Genomic DNA, 18,009 nt, shown 5'->3' with positions numbered 1-18,009 from the left:
TGAAACCAAAATAGTCCCCGCCCTGGCTCCGAGCTGAGGACCTGTCAGTTCATGGAAGGTGGCACCAGGCTCACACAGGGGAGCAGGAGGTCAGGATCCACAACGCAGGCTGGATGAAATCGCCCACCCCATGCAGGGAGGTGGAGAGAGCAGAGCCCTCCCTGCCAGTCTGGCAACTCCAGCAAAGTCCTCAGCGCTCATCCCACACACTCCGTGCTAGTCACTGCTGTGTGTTTACATGAGTAATGGAGCTGCCGGGGGAGGGGAGTTGTAAGCAGAGCCCTGAGCCCCACAGCTCGCATTCGGAGGGAAGCTGACATCCACACCAAGTCAAGCCTTTCAGGGACGTGGCCGGGAAGCAGTCACATGCTGTGGCTTTCATGAGCACAGACATCAGCAGGCAGATGTTTGTCGACTGGAATGGGTAATCGCTACTTTCTCTTTGCTTGATTTTTGTTTGTGAGTTGTTTACCTTTGATTATTCCAGGCTGGCTTTCTGAGATAGACTTTCAGATGTCTTGGGGAAATGAGAGGAAAGCGGCTTTGGAAGGGGGGGAACTCTAAGCGCCAAAGCCACTTTTGAAACTTTTCCCTGATTGTTAAGGCATCTCTGCTTTACTGAGCTTTACCAACAGCAAAAATGTTTCCACATTAGAAAATAAAATTAGTGAGACTGATTTGTTGGTAAAATGAGTGAGTACAATGCTATAATGTCCTGAGACCACTGGTTAACTGCATGACATAAGATTAAAAACCATTAACAGGTTTTGAGTTGTTCAGATTTGGCATTGTTGGAATCATACCTTAAAGTAAAAAAAGTGTGGGTACCTTGAAAGGTCTGAAAGAAATCCATCAGTTTGAAATTGTTCAAGGACTACTTAGTTGGTTTGTTTTAATTTTGCTCTCCTTGGGTGACTGGTGAGGTTAAATGTCAAAGTTAATGCCGGACAGTCGTTGCACTCAATAAACAGCTGCCTTTTTTTTTTTTCTGCTTTCTGTATGGATCTTAAAGGCATTCAAGCTCAATATCAAAGATGAAATATGACTTTGACTTGCGCCTTGTCTGTGGCTTTTAAAAAGTAGAATCACGGAATCAGGCTAACCCCAGGATGATGTGTGGAAGTCATTTTAAATAACCTTCAAGATCTTCATAAAAAATATACTGCGAAGGAAAAGCGAGACTGCTGATTTAAACATATCTGCCAGGTTTCTTAAGATTTGAAACATGCTGGCCACAATATTATTCATAAATACAAGTAATAATATTTTTCAGATTATGGTGAATGCCTCTCTCTGTGGCTTTGCCTCTACTTATTTGTACCATATTTGAGAAAATGCTCAAGTCTCCACTTTTGAAGAGAGATGTTTTCAAATGTTGTATTACTATGATACCATAATTGGCTGACATACCACTTAGGTTTCTGGAAACAAAATACAAAAAAAAAAGAGAAGAATGTCAGAGGCTGGTTTGGGGTTGTCTTTCAGTCCAGCATGTTCCTCCTGTAACAGAAGGGAAGTGCATTTGCTTTATCATCATCTTCGGGAGCTGAGAGCTTCATTTTATTTATGTGAATTAGACATGCTGAAGTGTGATAGATTAGCTTTGGGAAACAGGTACAGAAGTATATAGTCTACCAAGATACAGCCCTTCAGGAAGAGAAACAGAAAATGAGGTTGAATGCCAAAGATGGGTACAGTTCTCTGAACAAGGAGAAGGGAGCATTCTAGTGAGATTCTTGGTCTTTAATAAGGAAACCCGGCAAATGAAAATGTATATCAAGTGTTCTCCATTTATTTCCAGCGCCAAATCTTAAAGGCAGACCACGCAAAAAGAAGCCATGCCCCCAGAGAAGAGATTCATTCAGTGGTGTTAAAGACTCCAGCAACAATTCGGATGGCAAAGCCGTTGCCAAGGTACTGTCATTCGCTCCATGGTATTCATTGGGCGACATCTTTCTATTTTTCCTTTTTCTCTTTATCTCTCTGCTCTTGTGTCTTGGTGGCAGGTTCCAATTCAGAATCTGACTTTGGTATTCACAGCTCTGTGTCTGTTCCCGCCACCTCCCCTCTCCTGGGTGTTGTGGGGGAGGGGAAGCGTGAGCATTTTGATTAATCAACAGAAAGACTTCCCACTTCTCAGTCTGGCCTGTCGGGTAAAGGACAGATGATTAAGCGCCCACGTCACTGAGGCTGAGATTTCATAGAAGGTGACACAATGACATAGTTTACTCTGCTTGTATCAAAAATAGACCAAGCTGAACCGTCCCCTTTCTGAATGTGTTCATCTAAATATGCTTCAGAGAATAACAGAGGATGAAATTAGAATGGCTAGAATTACACTTCTTACTCTCCTTTTTTTCAAAGTCACCTCTAATTTACATCAGATTAAAATAATTAAAAACACATAGCTAAATATTTACATGTATACATATAGCCATGTATACATTTATGTGTTTTTAAAGATCTCTATTAAAGCAGAAGGAAAGTCCAAATCCTATGTTATTTTCCAGGCCTGAGCCCATTTTGCTTAAGCATTCTTTGGAATCTTGAAAGTTCAGGCCTGAGTATTTAGCACCATGAAGGGTGAAGTGTCACTTCATATTTTTAGACTTACCTTTTCAACTTTTGTGGGCTTGGGTCAGATTCTATGGTTCCATTTACTGGGTGTTTGCATTGAGGTGCTGGTTCTGTGCCAAAGACAGCAATAGCCTCTTGGGGACCTGAATTGAAGACCAGCTTTCAACTAACACCACATTTCCAGATCCAAGGACTAAACCTATGTAAATGGAATCATTTTGATTAGTGGTGAGTTTGAAAGATTCTGATGTAGAAAAGCATGGATTCAGTTTTGTGTTGACAGTCTACTATTTTTCTGCCCTGTGGTCCACATCTCTTCCCACTGCAATGAAGCAAATCCTAAACATTCACATTCTATAAATCTTATCTTCAAGGATGCTTGTTTCATCAGGAAGTTCTGAGGACATTTTGGTGAGGATTTCTTCATGCTTCCAGGATTACAAAGGGTTAAAAAGAGATGAACCAGTAGAAATGTATGTTTCCTGGCTAAAAACAAATCTGTCTTTCCCTAAAGTTATTTTTGTTCTGCTCATTTAACCTTCTCTGAGTGAATGCACATGGATACCAAGAATGATATTTTCTAGTAATTTGAACATCTTGGCCCTAGAACCACCTATCTAGGGCTTTGTCTTCTGTGGTCTTGAAGGATGTCAGTGATTCCCTGTGGTGTGGTTTTCAAGATACTGTAGGATGGAGCGAGAAGGCTTCGGGATCTTAACATTCAGCAGTGCTTGCAATGCCAATCCCTAATGCTGGCACGCTGCCCCATACCTCTAAGGTGACATCATGTGTTTACTCCAGCATGTTCTGTATCTGAGCCCAGCACATGAAGCTCTTTCCCATGTCATTTGGAGTTACTATCAAAGTTTGCTTCTGGAAGTTTTACAAAAACTCATTCAATTGATCTGAAAGGACACCTCCAATATTTCTCACTATGGAAGGCAGATCAGGACTCACACTAGGACCTACAAAACTGAGAACAGGAGTCTTTTCTGTATTTGATGTTCTCTGACTCACCCTTCTTAGGAGGGACAATTGTCAAGCCTGAGTTTTCTAAGTGACCCTTTCCACCACACCTCCCACCAGTGCCACCATTCAGAATCTTGCAGATGGACTGTCCTTCCATTTTTGGCTTCAGTGGTGCATGGATGAGTCTCATGCTGCAATCAGCGACCAGGGACTGGTCTACACATCCAGGTCTTCTGGGAGTCTTGCATTGCAGTCCTGCCACGGCTGCTTCCAGTGGGTCTGGCAAGACTGCTTCAACTAGAAGAGAGAGGCAAGGAGGTATGAAACATCATAGACTTGTCCGTTAGCACCAACAGAAAGAAGTAATATCCCTACAGAATGAACAAGCCACCTAAGGACAATCACTGAAAAGGCATTTGTGTCTTAAAGTGACCTTTGCTCATTAAATGCTACAGTAGATGTTACAAGCTTGTGACTATCTGAATATTTGCTGAACTGGAGCAACATTTCAGGGGAAAATTTGGCTTTCTGACCAAGACCTGTGACTTGTTTTCAAAAGTGCTTCCAACAGACCATTTCTAACTCTGGATAAATCCCAGCTTCCTGCAGCTACACAGAGCAAAGCCCAAAGAGTAAGAACCCAGTGGGTTTGTTGAGTGCATGGCTGGAAAAACAAGTTGAGTAATTTACCTGTCGCCATCAAAAGGTTGCTCTTTCTGAATGAGAACATGAAAACTAGCTTTGCAAGACTTTGTTTTCCAAAGGACAAAGAGTTTCATGGCTTTCTGAAGATAGCAAAAGTCACACAGGGAAAAGGTTACCAGTTCTCTGAAGATGTCTTGAATGTGTCCAACCCAAACCTTGCCATTTCCCTAGGATCATCTTATAGCAGCAGATGTGGGGCTGAAACCCATTCATATGGTGATCTCAGAGAAATCTTCTCAACCTCATTCTCTAATGAAAGGCCACCATTGACAGAAGGCGAATGATTTTTCACATCCTGTAAGCACTTTCCAAAGGCCAGAAGTATATAACAGGTGGTTTATATTCTAAAAGGAACATAAAAAGGGAAGCCACAGTGCCAATATATTACTTTGTTTAAATCACAAACATCCTTTGGATATTTCAGAAATATAATACTTGCATTATTTTCAGTATTTTTCATCCCTTTGTTCCTCTACTCCCAGGGATTGTCTTTTCTGCTTAATGAGGAAGAAAATGAGGCTTTCTTAGCAAGTTAGTGACCAAATTGAAGTTAGACTCTAGCTTCTTTCCTGATGTTCAGCATATCTTGCTGCACCAGTTGAAGGCTGGATTAGTTATAACCCAATCCGGTGAAAGGATGTGGTTAATATCAAATAAGTGGTGGTTAATATCAAATAATTGAAAAACATTAAATGTGGGTTCTTTAATTAGCACTTCCTCAATCACTTTGGAAACCCCAAAGCTCTTAGTGAACTCAACAAGTGTAAGGTGTTCAGGTTGGGAAACACAAATCTAGTAATTAACTGTCACCATCAAAAGGTTGGGCTTTCTCAAGGTCAGTGTGAAGACTAGCTCTTGTTTAATATTTCAGTAGATTAAAATGCTGAGAATGTTTCAGGTAAACATGAAAAAATAAAGAAAGAAATTTAGCCTGGTCCTATCCAGAAACAGAGTAACTCCCTAAAGGGCTCATTTATGTTAACTGAAGAAATGCATGGAGGTGGTCCCAGAAAGGAAACCCCTGTCCACAGCCCACTGAGGTTCAGGAGTGAGTTCAGTGGGTGGGAGTATGGCTTCACCTGGAGTCCTTGCTACAAATCAGGAGTCATTCAGACCCCTGATCTGTGCACCCCCTCTGTGTTTTCCTTCTGATTCCAGGTGTTTCTGCACAGATGAGGCAGAAGGTTAAGCAGTTCTCTGACACTGAGGGGCAAACCTTATGCTCCCTTAACAGTGGTGTTTCTGACCTAATAATATAAATAATTGGCCGTTATCACTGCAAATTTAAGACTCAGCCTTTTTTATATGCAAACCTTACATCTACCCCTGTTTATACAAGAATGGGTTCTGGAGTGAGGCAGACCGAAGTTTGAAACCCAGAGTCCTGCCCCACACTAGCCAAATGACAAGTTACATAACTTTGCTGAGCTTCAGTTTCCTTAACTGTGGGATGGGGCTAAATATCTCCCCCTTCGATTCTCATGAACATTAGGTAGAATGTTTGAAGCCCATAGCACTGTAATTAACTCACTGTAGGTGCTCATTGATAAGGGTTTTTTGCACTTTGCTCAGTAGATAGTAGAAGGAATTGAGCCCTTTTATGCTTTGGAAACTGCTTCGTTTTATATTTTACTTCTCATTTAAAAAATCACATTTCTAAGCTGTAGGTTTCACAGCCTAGTAATAAGATATGCTTTTTAACTGTAAGTGTGCTTTGGCTGTCAATTTAATATTTTTACGCGTGTCAGTAAATTACAGTGTTTAAAACCACAAGCCCTAGAGTGAGACTCCCTGAGTTCAAATCCCAAACTTGTCACTTACTAATTTGGGCATAACCTTGTGATCTTGTACATGTTACTCATTGCCTCTGTGCCTCAGTTTCCTCATCTCCAATATGAGAATAATGACCTGCCTCGTTAAGATTGTGAGCATGAAATGAGATAATACCTAAAAAGTGCTTAGAAAAGAGCCTGGCTTACATAGGAAGCACTCAAAAAAAGGTCGAGGGAAGCAATACAGATTAAAACTGGAATGATTTTATGGTTTCAAAAAGCCATTAAATTACAGATTCCATCAAACCTTTAGATTCAAAAATCTAAAATTTGCCAGTGAAAAATGACAACATAAAGTTTCATAAGATGTTCACCTTAGTATGAAGTTTGAAAATATTGTAAGTAAAAATTCTATATGGAAAAATGTTTTCATTTCATTTCCACAGCCCCTTAAAAACTAAATTCTTATCTAGAAGCCCAATTAAATAAGTTGTGCAGAAGTTTTATGTTTTCCAGGACCATTCTAAAGATATTAAACTAGCATGTTCACTCGAGAGAAAGAGCTAAAGAAAACCCTTGCAGAGGATACACTTCCCTTTAATAAATCAGCAAAGCCTTTTACATTCTTAATGCTTGGGAAGGAGAATCTGAAGGGAAAGAAAAAAAGGGGTCAAAAATCTAAAATGGAAAACATTGTTGAATATGTGGGACATTTTTATTCATTACATTTCCCCAGCACTTCTCCTCTTTGCTCCGATGTTAGATATGAAGATGTAAAGAATATTGGAATGTACACGTTCCCCATGGGCGCACCTGAACTCAAAGTTTGACCCTTTGTACTTCCCCATTTTACAATTAAAATAGCTCAGCAACTTAACGTTATATTTAACAAACATCAAAGACCTCCTGTAGAACATGGCGGAACATGAGGAGGGAACATTAGGTTAGCCAGTCGGCATGCCAAGCTCCATTTTCTCAGAGCATGTGGAAGGGAGCGTATCTGACACATTTACCCCCATTTATTTTTAAACTAAGGAACTTTTTATTTACTCTTCTTGGGTTTCTAGCAGACCTCAACTCTTAACCTTGTGGCAAGTTACTGTCTCCTATTCTATTCTCAGAACTGACTGAAAAACAAGAAGCCCTCACTAAACAGTGGGGTCTTGTCTTTTCTTCTGAGAGTATATCTGGGGTTGCCCTCAGGTGACAGCAGAGAGCTTGCTGGTGTTCCTGATGCCAACATCTGTTGGCATTTTTTCAGGTTTCTGGGAAAAGGATCATCAAGACACATTTACTGTGAAGAAATAAACTTGCCTTTCATCTTGATACAAAGTGTGAAATATGGGACTATTTATTAAGAAGACAGAGTTTGTTCAATGAATTAACAATGGTGCCCCTTAAAAAATTAGTGTATATAAAGAAGCAGAAGAGTGGTCCCACCGGATGCAAGTGCCTTCTGGTTTCACATCATCATACTTATAAGGAACCTAAAAGAGGCTGGCATAGTTTGTCAAACCATGACCCTCTAGCTGCCCATTTCTATAAATAAAGTTTTATTGGGACACAGCCACACCCATTCATCTACATAGCGCCTGTAACTGCTTTCTTGCTGGAGTTTAGTAGTTGTGGCAGAAGACTATAAGGCCCAAAAGCCTACTACTTACTATCTGGCCCTTCACAGAAATTTACCATCCCCTGGTCTAAGACAGTTTGTATTTAGTGATACCTCTGCAAAGCTACTTCAGGGAAGGGGTGATTCACTAGTTCACCCTTCTCACACAGTGGAATGTGTCCCTAACTCTGTCTTGTGAAAGCATTTCAGGGCTGTACTTGATTTGATGTGGCCTGTCTTTTTCTCTTTCCCAGGTGAAATGTGAGGCCAGGTCAGCCTTGACCAAGCCGAAGAATAACCAGAATAATTGTAAAAAAGTCTCAAATGAAGAAAAACCAAAGGCTGCCATTGGTGAAGAGTGCAGGGCCGATGAGCAGGCCTTCCTGGTGGCACTTTATAAATACATGAAAGAAAGGAAGACGCCAATAGAACGAATACCCTATTTAGGTTTTAAACAGAGTAAGTATACTTGTTTTCATTTCTGAAGTACTAAAACTGCTTAGATTCTTTGAATTGGAAAAATATTTTTGACTCAGGAGTATGTTGAAATCCTAATCTGGGGATGATGTTCTCTGTTTATACTAAATCTACAAATCATCCAAGCCAGGAATTTTTTCCCTGCCTCTTTCCGCTACATTGTTCCCTTCTGGGGCAGTTGCAATGAGATATTTATAGGCTTGAATCCACTGATTATGACTGGAAATAGACATGTTGAAAGTTTCTCATTTTCTGTTTTGTCAATCTTGAGTGTCTGTAACGCCTTTCTTCTGAGATGATAATATGACGTAGCTTTATCAGGCACAGATGTGGCCTGTGAAAAGACAGCTTTTAAAAGGAAGACATTTAAAGGTGGACAAAACAACCTGAAAGAAGAAATATATTTACTTCCTAAGCCCCAAATTGGTTAAGAGATAACAAAAGGCTGACTTCAGAGGAAATGACAAAGACACAGATTTGAACGAAGGGCCCAATTTTGAGTTTGACTTGTACATTTAAGCATTGTATATATTTTCAAGTAGAACAGGAAACTCACAGCTGAGCAGAATTTCATATAAAAAGAGAAGAAACCCAGATCCTGTCCTGATTTCACAACTGAATATATATTTTGCCTGTCTGGATTTTGTGGCACACAAAGCAACAAGCCCCTGGCTTGAAATAGTATTTTCTCCAAATGTATCTTCCTAGATTAAAACCATGTGTCATTTTGATGAAGAATGTCAAACCTGTGTGTTTTACATAACAATTTACATACCTAATAGCAATTGGCACTGATTGCAAGAGAACACTCGCAGCCATTATAAACTTATATAACTACGAATGATTACAATGTTTGTCTGAAAACTGGTTGCTTGAAATAGAAGTAAAATTAATGTACTATGAACAGCTTTGTTGCATTATGCATTGGTTCAGATTAAATCAAGGCTGAGGCAGGGCTCTTGATAGCTTTGAAATAGTGCAAGCTTTAGTGAGGCTTTTTGAACATGTTGTGTCAAAGAGCCTTTTTCTTTTCTTAATTTTAATTTTTTCTTCATTTCCCTTACCAAGAAATTACTTGAAGTCCAGTTTTACCCACACAAAAGAGCCAGCTCCATAGCAGCCCCATTCCATGATATTTGGTATAAATGAACAGTGTTTGCTAGCAATTTGGCATAGCTGTTTAACAGCATATAAAAATTCACAAGCCCTGCAAAGAGAAATCTGTTTTGAAAAATTTTATTTGCAACATCACACGGGCAAGTTAGTGAACGAAGTGGACTCATGCATGACTCAATTCCTCTGTGAACGAGGATCTTCCTTCCCTTCGATGTGTTTTATCACTGCTTCCTCAAGGGTGAAATATTTGTTTGCCTACTCAGTGCAAATGAAATATGGTATGAGCTTTTAATATAGTGCTGCCAGCAGACATTCTATTAAAAAGATAATCATGTATGAAAGTGGCTGTTATTTATTGATTATGGACAGTTCTTATCTGAAAGAAGGATTATATATTACTGTTTAATCAATGGATTCTTTTTAAGGGTTGAACAAGACTAGCACCAGTTTTGAAATCCCACAAGGGGGCTTTAATTAACTTCCCTTGGTCTGCTGATGACAACAGGACTAAAACTGTATTGTCCTTGATCCTAAAAGTAGAACCATTTCTGTATTTGTGATTGTTTCTTAAGAAATATTTTCAGTGGCAATAGTATAGCCTGTTGTTGAATGCCCTTTGGCAAATTGTTTCCTGAGAACATCCCTCTCTAGCATACTAGTATTTCTTTTTTCTCTTTCTCAATGAAAAAAAAAACAAAACAGTGTTTTAATTGACATTTCTTGGAAATATATTAATGCAATGCTTATCTAAATACTTATTGTCCCTCTAACAGTTAACCTTTGGACTATGTTTCAAGCTGCTCAAAAACTGGGAGGATATGAAACAGTAAGTGTTTAAGCAACTTAAATGATTTTGCAATCTAACCCCCAGCCCCCACCTTTGACCAAAATGGAGAAAATGCAAAAGCAAACCGTCATTGATTGCCTTTTCAAATGGCTCCACACTTTTGGGGGTTTATTGGGCTGCTTTTGGAAACAGTCCCAATTAGTTCCAGGTTTGGCAAAATTGTAAACTTGTCGTAAAAGCTACAAGTGGAAAACATATGTAACTCTCCCCTGTCAGGGAAATTAGTTGGGTCTGTAATTTTTTCCCATGTTGAGAAAGGGCTATTATTGTACAACAAGCCAAGATTGCATAAAAGAAATTTCCCTTGGCAACATACCTGACATCTGTTCACGTCTAATATGGGAAATGTATTAAAGGCTTTCAAAAGTAATCAGTACTGGCCGTTAAGGAATAGAATGCTGCAGAATCTCCTCTCATTCTAGGGCAAAGCAGCTTTATTAGACAAGGGTCAGTGCCACGTAAACAGGAAGTTATCAAACTTATTCACAACAGGCTCTGATACTCTTTATCAGCTAATTCTAACTGACAGGAACAGGTTATTTTTAGCCCACAGGAAAATTTGATGGCCACGTATTTCACAGCCTGTGTTTTGAACCAATAAAATGTTAGAGCAACAAACTAAGATTAAAATCTTGAAAGAAGAAAGAACTGTATTAATATAGCACACAGAGATGATATCTGTAATAAAATCAATTGACATAGGAAGATGTCGTCATTGGAAATATTTTCTCCTCCACACAATGATCAGATTAAGTTGTGCAGTTTCTCCTGCAATTGAGTAAGAAATTTCTTTCTCTACAAAGCTACATGGGATATCTCTGTATAGTAGTAAAATGACAGTAAGAGACACAAAGTCAAGAAAATGAAACTCATTTTTGCCCAAACATAATAACTAGTGTTTCTTGCCAGATAATTGTTCCACATGCTGATGTGATGGTTTGATGTCAGGGGCTTGGAATGGGAAAAACGACAAGCATTATATGATTCAGATAATCTGGTATTTACCCTAGAGATACCTGCTCTGAATTCTGACCAAAAACTCTTTGATGTCAGTACATGTGCATGAAAAATGTTTATTTAACAAATGGGATATACATATATGTTTATAAGGAAATAAGTACTCATATGAACTACGTATAAACTGTACATTACATAAACATGAATTTACTTAAGATAATTTGTTTTATAAAGCATCCTATGTAAAAAAAATAAATAATGTAGTTTTTTGCTTGGTTGGATATGTTGATGGGACTGAGAGATGAACTCTGCCACTGTGGCTCATAGTTTTGCAAAATCTTGAGCTAATTATAGCTTTTGTCCATGTAAAAAAAAAAGCTGATAACTTATTCAGGGTTAGTTTCATATACAAAGGAGTCAATCCCATAACTTAGACTTCTAAGTCTAATATTTAATGTTAAGGATAGGAATACACATTTTTATGAACTGTGACTGCAGATAAGTTATATGTTATTGCACAATATTACAAAATGTTTTTTCAATCCCAGGAACTTTTTGTTATTCACTGATAGGGAAAGTGCCAGCAATTTCACAGAATCAGTTTTTCCTGCTTTTGTATCTTCTGTAACATCCCAAGGATTTTTTTTTTTTCCATGTAATAGCAAGTTGGTATAGAATGTACAGGAGAAACTTCTGATAAGTTTCAGGGCATTTATGGCCCTCTTTGAACAAACAATATTTATTCTTTTGTTGAATGACTGAATGAATGACCACATAATCAGCAAATCACCTGACCGTATATTGGCTGAATGTCTTATGTGAACAAGGCATTGTTTTGGATATTGGGAGATGCCAAAATATCTGGCACAGTGGTTCTAGTTGCTTAGCATCCAGGAGAGGCAGTAATTATACTTTTAAGACAAGGTAAAAAAAAAAATCAATGTCCTATTCAGGGAAAGTACTTCTTCATTTAGAGAGGAGGGAAGGAAGACTTAAGGCTTTGATGGAAATAAAATGTAGAGGTAGAATAAAGTTGAGCATAGAGAGTTTGAGTAATTTCAACTAGCATGACTAGGTGGCTGGGACCAGTGACCACAAAGGGGAGTCCGGAGAGAGAGATGGAGCCAGGTGAGGGGCCCTTGGATGCTAGGTCCTGGGGTTATTCAGTAGGCTGGGCAGTGAGAGGGACACATAGATGTTATGCTTTGCCACTTACTCTGCCTTCACCATGTTTGTAGGTGGAGTGAGCTAGGGAGAGGCTGGGGTGGGGGAATATGGAAGACAAGATTGGCGTCTGCTTCCCATGTGGTTATGAGCTTCCTGCTTCTTAAGCCAAGCCACAAAGGGCACTGGCAACTTCTGGGATTACCCTTTTCCTCCTGCTCTCTTCTCTCACCCATCAGTTCCCCCACGGTTCAGTGGGTCCCTCCATTCTTCACAACACCCCACATTTTTTCATCTCAGGCAGTGAATCTACATAGCCATCTTACTGTAAAATCTATATGTAGGGTCATAAACTAGACAAAGTCAATTGGTATTTGGTATTTTTCCTTCCTTCTTTCTTTTTTGTTTCCTTCCTTCTTTTAGTCCTTTCTTCAATCCATCCTTCTTCCCTCCCTCCCCGTCTTCTTCCTGCCTTCTCTCCCTCCCTTCCTCCTTCTATAAATGCCTCACACGGCTTGCTGGCCCTGTAGACACTTAAGTTTGCTATTCCCATACTACATTTAAGCTTTTGAACGTCCTAAGTACAACATTTTTCTCTTGGTATGTTTTGACTAATAAAACTGTTAGATGTTCAGTGAGGACCTAGTTTGAATTTAGTCCAGGAGATGTATGAATAATATCCAAAGGCTGAGGACTTAAGCTGTCATCACAGTGTTCCTAGAGGACAGGACACTTATTTGCAAGATTATCTGATATAAGAAGCAAGTGTACACTTGTTATTTAGAGCTCAAAAGAGATCTTAGACTCTTCTAGATCAGTTGTTCCCAAAGGCTACTCAAGAACTAGGGCTTACATTTCAACAGGGAACTTTTAAAGTATAAGTATTTGTCTATAGTATAGGTGTAAATGAGATATTAACTCTTTGGTAGGCCTGGGTCTATGAACCTGAGAATCCTTTCTTATAAGCTGTCCACGTGGTCTCAGTTCAAAGCTAATGGTAACAATGAATAATTTCAATTAGCATGACTAGGTGGCTGGGACCACTTAGCCCACTGGTCCTCAGGCTCCTAGCTTCAAAATGTGGTCCCCATCTAGGTCAAGTATTAATGATTAGAAAGTTGTCTTCACACTGTCACTAAATAAACATGCCAAAATATTAAATATCCTTGGCTCAAAAGCAGCACAAAGTATCTGATGAGGGTTTTCCCATTTGGTGAAATGATAGTTGAAATTGGGACTCAATAAGCTATTTTCATTTTGAATGAGGGAAGTATAGATCCTGACCTTTTTATTTCTTAAGAAATGGCCTTTGTGCAGGAGAAGATCCTTGCCCTACTCCAGTCCATACCCTCATTTTACAAATGAGGAAACTGAGGTATGGTAAGATGAAATGAGTTGCATGGGGTTATCATGATGTTTTTCAAATTCTGAATTGCTGAGAATTTTGTACACAATTATCTGAACCTCCACAGCAAGGGTAGGGAAAGCAATTCATAAATGATTGTTCTTTGTACTTTCTATTCCCTGCAGTCTCTTGTGTATTTAGAATTCTTTCTACATATTTTGTGTGATGTTTTGGAAAAAAGATCTAATTACCTATCTTCAGTAGCAGCATCTTTCAGTCAGTTCTTTGTACCTAACATGAACCCTGCAGATATACTAACTACTCTCTGGGATTTCATCTGATTCTTGAGAAAAATGTGTGAAATTTAGTTTTAGGAGATGGGTCAAGAAGCCTGGCTGATGTAAATCGCAATAGTAAAAAAATTGCAAGTTTAAAATTTGTAGGTGTATCTCCTATGCTGTTAACTTGTGATTGGGCAAAGACATCTCTCTGGAATTCCTTCTGGTTATAAAAAAAGGCCATCTTAATTGGCTTGTTTTTGTTTGTGGTTATAAACTATTCCAAACCGTCTGGTTTGAATTGTGGATTATGGATTATTTCATTTCAGTTCTTCACAACCCTCAAATTGAATTTAAAAAAAAAAGAGAGGAGCAAAAGTTTTATTTTGAGCCTAAGCATTCAACTAATGGCCATATTCAGTTCTCTTGGCCTCCTCCGGCTTTGCTGGGAATGTAGATTACGTTTCTGCATCATTAGGTCTAGAAATCATACATGTATTGAATGGATTTTATTCCCAAAAAAATAATATCCTGGCATTTTGATTGGTTAACAGTGAAGATCCTTCCTTTGCAATCATATATCCAACTTCTTCTACCAGACATTTTAAAGGATGGGTCGCCTACAGTTGAAAGGCAAAACTAGACAAAGCTTTGCCGATGCGCTAACGAGGCCATCACTGCAGTATGTGGTGAAGCAATGAAACCTCACAGCATAGCTTGGGGGTATTACCAGGATGCAGTGTGTTGAGTGATTTCCATTTGACTGACCATTTGATGGCGAGCCAGGGGCGGTATTTGTAGAGAAGGTACAGTAGGGAAATGGTTCTGGGTAAATCTTATCCTAGAGGCAGAGGACCATGCCATGGTGCCATCTGAGAAAGTCAGCTAGCAGCCCATCTCCCCGTAGGGGAGACAGAGCCATTATTCCTCGTGCGGAAAAAGTCACTTGTCTTCTTGTTGGAAAGGTTAGGCTTCAACATCAGATTTCAACTTTGACATCATTTCAAGACATCCTCTGAATCTAACTCTAGTTCTCTGGACAAAGCTTCTTGCTTAATTCACAATTCTTGAGGCCAGAGATGATGTCATGTCATTTTGAAAGGCTCCAGTTACTGGAGTACTACCAGGAAAAAAAGTCATCTTCCTTGAGTTCAGCCGCTGTGGAGGTGTCCTGGGAAGGAGGCCGCCCCTCAGAGCAGCCAGGCAGTGCTGCCTACAAACAGACTCCTCTGACTCCAGGTTTCCTGCACATTCTTGGGCCACGGAAGCACTCACGTCCTGAAAGATCTCTGAGTGCTGTTTCCTCACCAGACCACAAAAATTCCAAGATTATTTCATCTCTACAACCTCAAAGATAGGGAAATCAAGGCTTCAAGACCATGTGTTGGGTTAAAATAGTCTTCCAATTTTTTTGAAGTACAGGGTATTTTCATCATTAATAAAACTGTAGAAGGGACAGATTCCTTTCTGCCTCTCTAAGTCCGCTTTCTTGGCAGGAATGGGCATTGTGGAGAGTTACTTTGAGGCCACTTTTAAATACCACCCAGGTTCTAAAGGGCAGTTTGAAAACCACTGTATTTGTAAGCAGTGAAAACTTAAGTGAACATAAAGATGTAGAGCGCTTTCCACAGTTTCTTGGGTCTTCCAAACACTAGGGAAAGAAGTAACTGTCAAGTGCCTTGAAAGTGAGATTGAGGCTCACTTGGTTTCTTTTGCATGGGTGTGGTTTGCTCACGTTTTCATCTTGCTTTATGATTGGTGATTTATGGGGTTATGCTCTTGCTAAGTTATGAGCCCTTGAAAGCAGTAACAGTCTCTTTCTTTTCATGATTTCTCCCCACCCTCAACCCTCTGTTCTCCCCATTCTACCTCCATGCCTCTGTACCTGGCACAGAGCCCTAAAATGGTGAGCAGTAAAAGAGGGGTGGATGTCATGAAGCCGTGTCATGAGGACCTTGAAGGGAATGACAGGAAATCCAGGAGAAATAACTGCTGGGATGAATTTGGCCATTTTCTTTAGGAAACAAACAGCCAGAAGTTCTTTTTATCATTAAAAACCCAAAATAACAGAAGGTCAGGTTGAAACATGAACGTGACCAGGAGGTCTCAGGCATAATGAGAGAATTAATCAAACTTTCCAGCTGAATGGGGCTGAGGGATACATACCATGAGGCAGACACTGCTTTTTGCCCCAGATAGAGTTTTAAAGCTAACACTCATCCATAGAGGACATTGGACAACAGAATAAAAATGCTTACTTAGGCATGACGAAAACATATTAGTACAGAAGACAGATAGATGAGGTGGGAGCACAGTGCCCTGTAGCTGGGCCAGGAGTTCTCGTATTCTTTCCTCTCTCCTTATAGGGAGGGCTCTGAGACCCATTGTGGGTTTAGACAATGGAAGGATTTAGACATTGCTCGCTGTAGAGCCCATGGGCAACTTTTGAATTAAAAGTGCATCTGGACACAAAAATAGAGATGTGTACCCAGGAGAACTGTGTACTTAAAAGCATTTAGCAGTTGGAAACAGCACATTTTATGACTTTCCTGTGGAAAGAAAATATCTCAAAATGGCCTGGTTCATCTAGGCAGGCCAGTGGAAGCTCTGTAAACAGAGAGACCACTTCCTTGAAAGCCCAGCCCTTGTCTCCACTCCAGATGAACCCTCACTGGTAAAAACTGTATTTAAACACCAGAACCTGCTAGCAGGGGGCTAATACAGCATTGCCAGCTGCACATAGCTTATTACCACCGAGTAGTGCTTGATGCTGGCTTCCTGCTGACACATAGTGTGAGGAAGAATTTTTTCAGTCCTAGTGTGAGGACGAATTTTTTTTTTCCTTTTGATAATTCATTGTTTATTCTTAAAGAAGTTTCTCTGGTGGGCAAGTGTTGAACAGGGCAGTACCTAGTCTAGGTGATAGGTAGTCAGAGGGGCACGTGGTCAGTTTGTGCACAGTGAATATCCCTGTCAGCAGTGGTCTTCTGTTTGTTACATTTTCCACAATCTGTATTATTTTGTTTGTATATTTGGTCCCTTGTTTGCTTTTGATATCCCTCTCTAAGATACAGTCATGTTGGGTGTCAGGTCTGGTTTTCATTGTTGGATTTAAGCTGCTGGTGCAGTACCCAACAAATGGGAGATGTTCAATAAATGTTTGGTAAATGAATGAATGGATTCTAGTATGTCATTAGGATTTGTCCAGGAATCCGTGGTGAACATAAACAGATCCTGTGTTCTAACTAGAGACCTAGATGGTCCAGGTAAAAGGAACCATAGTTTTACCTGATAATTTAAGAGAGCCAAATCTCAGTACACTATTTAACCTAACCCACCCCTTTAGATTCTTGCTAACCTCTTAGCTTTGCTACTTCCCCACTAGGGAGACACCTAAAACTCAAAGTTTAGAGACCTGAAACTTGTATTGGAAGCTGTGATTCCCACAGTCATCTCCTCAAATGAAGCCAAAGGCCCCTAGAATTCTGTATTATCACCCTTCTCCTGCATGAGCTAGTCACCAGGTCATTCTGATGTGGAGGCCACTTTGATGTTGTGCAAAATTCTGCTCTTGGGACCATAAGACTTTGATGTGAGTCCTGGCTTTGCCATTCTGCTGCTCACAGTCCTTGGGCAAGTCGTACAACCACTCTGTCTCACTTACTGTATCTGTGAGTGAGATTCCTGTAATGTGCCTCACAGATGGGAGAATTAAATATCATGAATGTGAAAACTCTTTATAAAATATAAAGTACATTGCACACAAGAGATACAAGAATGACAAGAGTGATAGTTTCTCCTGGAGTGATTGCAGGGACAATATATAGGCTGTTTGGGGACATACGTAGGCTGTTTTCTGGCCCTGCCTGCCTCTGCTGGGCCCACACACCTCATCTTAGGGAGGGGAATGTGCAGTGTATTTCAGGGGGTCTCAGTATTAAGGGCTTTGAGGAGTAACATAGACACTTGGGAGGGGATTCTGTTCCATCTTCCTTGAAGCACAGGTCTCCAATAGATAACCTGAAATTGTATTACTGTAGGATAGATTGTAATTAAATATAAAATAATTGTTAAAATACATGTTTTGAGTGTTTTAAAAGGGGCTTGAAACCATTTATTATAATTTGAACCAAGCTACAAATAAAGGAAGATTTTATTTTTTGTTATGCCTGCTAGTAGATAAGAGGTGG

General features: G+C 39.8%; 1 protein-coding gene across 3 annotated transcripts in view; it reads left to right on the top strand.

The window, feature by feature from the left end:
- The window catches only part of ARID5B (AT-rich interaction domain 5B), a 174,192-nt gene that overhangs the window by 129,838 nt on the left and 26,345 nt on the right, over positions 1-18,009 (top strand). For 2 of the 3 annotated variants that reach the window (XM_017674332.3, XM_073240991.1), the window contains 3 exons: positions 1,802-1,914; positions 7,890-8,094; positions 10,002-10,054. In XM_017674332.3, the coding sequence (XP_017529821.1) occupies positions 1,802-1,914; positions 7,890-8,094; positions 10,002-10,054 (371 nt within the window). Of the gene's footprint in view, positions 1-159; positions 425-1,801; positions 1,915-7,889; positions 8,095-10,001; positions 10,055-18,009 lie in introns of those variants that run through there. The other variant, XM_017674333.3, reaches the window with a different exon arrangement.

The sequence above is a fragment of the Manis javanica genome, chromosome 7 (genome assembly GCF_040802235.1).
Source record: "Manis javanica isolate MJ-LG chromosome 7, MJ_LKY, whole genome shotgun sequence".
Classification (NCBI taxonomy): Eukaryota; Metazoa; Chordata; class Mammalia; order Pholidota; family Manidae; genus Manis; species Manis javanica.
Note: the sequence above shows the minus strand (reverse complement) of the source record. Positions and strands in the feature narration are given on the sequence as shown.